The 3,209-nt window shown below is 35.2% G+C and overlaps 1 protein-coding gene across 2 annotated transcripts in view; it reads left to right on the forward strand.

The window, feature by feature from the left end:
• Positions 1-1,214, forward strand: part of ap3s2 (adaptor related protein complex 3 subunit sigma 2) — a 3,973-nt gene extending 2,759 nt beyond the window's left edge. For both annotated transcript variants that reach the window (XM_034305586.2, XM_034305587.2), the window contains exon 6: positions 816-1,214. In XM_034305586.2, coding sequence (XP_034161477.1) covers positions 816-941 — 126 coding nt within the window. In that variant the 3' untranslated portion in view covers positions 942-1,214. The remainder of the gene's footprint in view (positions 1-815) is intronic.
• The last annotated feature ends 1,995 nt before the right edge of the window (positions 1,215-3,209 follow it).

Genomic DNA, 3,209 nt, shown 5'->3' on the forward strand with positions numbered 1-3,209 from the left:
TCACTCACTCACACACACACACACACACACACACACACACACTCACACACACACACTTACTTGAGTGTAAATGATTTCCTAGAAACTAGAAAGTCCTGTAACCTTCAAACGTCTTTTGTAACACCAACACTGTAGTGTGTGTGTGTGTGTGTGTGTGTGTGTGGTGTGTGTGTGTGTGGTGTGTGTGGTGTGTGTGTGTGGTGTGTGTGTGGTGTGTGTGTGTGGTGTGTGTGTGTGTGGTGTGGTGTGTGTGTGTTGTGTTTGAGAGTAGTGTTGAAGTTCGCAGTCCATCTGAGCGCTGCCTTTAAACAGTGAGATCTGAGAGCTTTCTTATTTATTTGTTTGTTTGTTTGTTTTTACAATATTTGTTCTAGTTTTTATCCAAAATTAAAGCAATAATGTAGAATAAAAATCATCAACAATTTTTTTTAAGCAAAATTTTAAGCAAAAACTGAACTGAGGATTCAGTAAAAATTCTGTGGCTGATTTATTTATTTATTTACAATTTATTCATTATTAATTATTTTTTAATCATAACTGATGAATTAAAAAGAAAATATTAAACAGTAAAAATTCCATGGCTGATGTTTTTATTTAGAATTTGATCATTGTTCATTAATATTAATTATTTTTTATTATTATAATTAAAAATAAAAATAGAAAATAATTTTCACCTTTGGTATTTTTAATGTTTAGGAAATAAAATGGAATTACAGTATATGATTATGTTTTTTGTATGATTTAAAAACATCATGCTCACCGGTTGTTGTTGTTGTTGTTGTTGTTGTTTATTGTTGTTGTTGTTTTTCCCTCAGGGAGGACTTTCCGCCGCTCCGGCTCGAGCCGTCTCAGCCGTGAAAAACATGAACCTTCCGGAAATTCCTCGTAACATCAACATCGGAGACATCAACATCAAAGTGCCGAGTCTGTCTCCGTTCTGAGACGATCGGAATTCTCTTCATCCTCCACACTGGAATAACGTTTTCCATAAATACTGTTTTCTTGTTTTCTGAGACTGAATTTCATTTACATTTAGGGGCCAAAACATTCCGAATCCACGAGCAGTTTTATTTCCTCACTTATTAAACACTAACGAAGCAAATAAAGCGCGAGATTCAGGATTTCATGATGATAAAAAAACATTGTCAGTAACGTTAGGATCGTTTTGTTACGAATTTTAGTAGAAGTTTATTTTGTGATTATTTGTGTAGCAACATTCCTAACTATCTGGAAATTCTACTAAAAAGATGAAGAGTCTGAGTTTAGTCTGTTTCAGTCGCCAAACGTCACTCATTAATCACACGCTTTATTTATACTGAGATTATTTTGTTCGTTTATTTAAATGTTACACTTTTTTGTCCTGATGTTGATTTTTTTTTTTAGTTTGTCATTTGCTTTTTTTGTGCTATTAAAATTCAGAACTCTGTAGTGCTGTTGTATGACTTCACATCTGTTTCTTCTTTCTTTCTCAATTTTTTTAAACATTGATTTTTTTGAGGGAAGAAACAAAAAAATCCAACAATGATTACAAATAACCAAAACCCTGAAAAATCTGATTAACGTTGTATTTGTGTTGTTTTTATAAAGACTGCACATTTCTTTAAAACAGCTAACAGATTTATTTCATGTTTTTCCAAATAAATATGAGACGCATTCAACAATAAAGCAGCTATATTAATTAAAATAATTAAAATAATTAATGTAGCTGCTAATGTTGTTAAATGCGTCTCATATTTATTCATTCACTTTTATTCAGTTGTGAACGCGATCCACACTCGGAGGTTTTATGTGTTAATAAGCGCTATGGCTTAACGACGCTCCGTTACAGGATTTGGAAAATAAACGTCATTCCTTTAGGTTTACTCATCACACATTACTGCACCAGATCCCAATAAACTCTGGATAACGTGATAGCGTGCGCCTCCATGTCAGATTATACGATGAAGATGCTCTGAAGATAGACCTGCCTTTAAAGATAATTACTTTTTACACTCTGCTCACGTCATCAGAACACACACGTTCTTCACAGAGAGCTTTGAGGAGAAATTTTCTGTCCATTATCACGTTTCGTTTACGTTTCTCCATCGCCGTTATCGTATCTGTAGCTGCGCTGTGAGTTTGCCGTCCTCCTATTGGTGGATTTTAGACGAGTGTCGTAGCACCGCTCACACTCTGACGCTTTAATCACTAATTTATCGTCTTTGGTCACTAAATCGCATCGCGTTACGAGCTAACAGCGCCGATCTCAACTCATGACCAAAGAATTCTTTTAAAATGTGCGATTTTCATCTGCAGCAACTGAATCAGGCTTCCAGTGTAAAGCCTTCGTAAAGCTCCTAACTCCAAATTCCCAACCTGCGACTAGGAAAGCGCAAGGAAGACGACACTGTAACCTGGAATTCCTACCAGGAAAGTGATGTCATAATGGCGCAAAGTGGCCGCTCACACCGTCAACAGTAAATACAGCAAAACTTCTCCACTGTTAAAGGAGATTATTCGTCTTATTTTCTCTTAATCAAAACACAGACACATGAGTTGGTTAAATCTATAAAATTTACTGTATAGATCTCTGTTTTGAGAAGGTAAGGTTTAAACTTATCGCAAACTTTAAACTTATTTTGCTAACAGAAGATAAGTGTGTGTGGATTTATCCGAGATCAGACATGACGTCGTAAACAGAAGAGTTCCAGGCTTTCGAGTGGAACACGTGTTCACGTCCAGGTCACGTTTCACTGGAACAGAAACCGCTTTAAGAAAAACATCAACACAATCTGGACTTGTTAATCAGTTTCCATATCCAGTATAAAGTGTTTTAATGAGAAAAAACTAAACAATGAAACTTTACTGAACATGTGAATGTTTGAATATATCATTTTAATGTTTTCATTTTATTAATTTATTATAACAATAATCAAACTTTAGCGTTCATGCAGCTCACATCGTTTACCTGCTCATTGGTGTATAAACTAATTCTCAGTAAAAATGCTTTTTCATGCCCTTGTTTTACCTTCAGCGTTTATGATCTTACTGACATCTTTAAAGATAAGAAACTATTAAAGGTCACGAGTTATCAGATAAAAATGTGCAGCGTCTCTTGTGACATCCGTCGTAAACAGATTTATGCGAGATTTTTTTAGTCACTCGGCTTTGAAACGAGGACATGGAGCACTTTAGTGCTGGAAGTGCAAATCCCAGGTTTGTTGAGAAAC

This window comes from Pangasianodon hypophthalmus, chromosome 7 (assembly GCF_027358585.1).
Source record: "Pangasianodon hypophthalmus isolate fPanHyp1 chromosome 7, fPanHyp1.pri, whole genome shotgun sequence".
NCBI lineage: Eukaryota > Metazoa > Chordata > Actinopteri > Siluriformes > Pangasiidae > Pangasianodon > Pangasianodon hypophthalmus.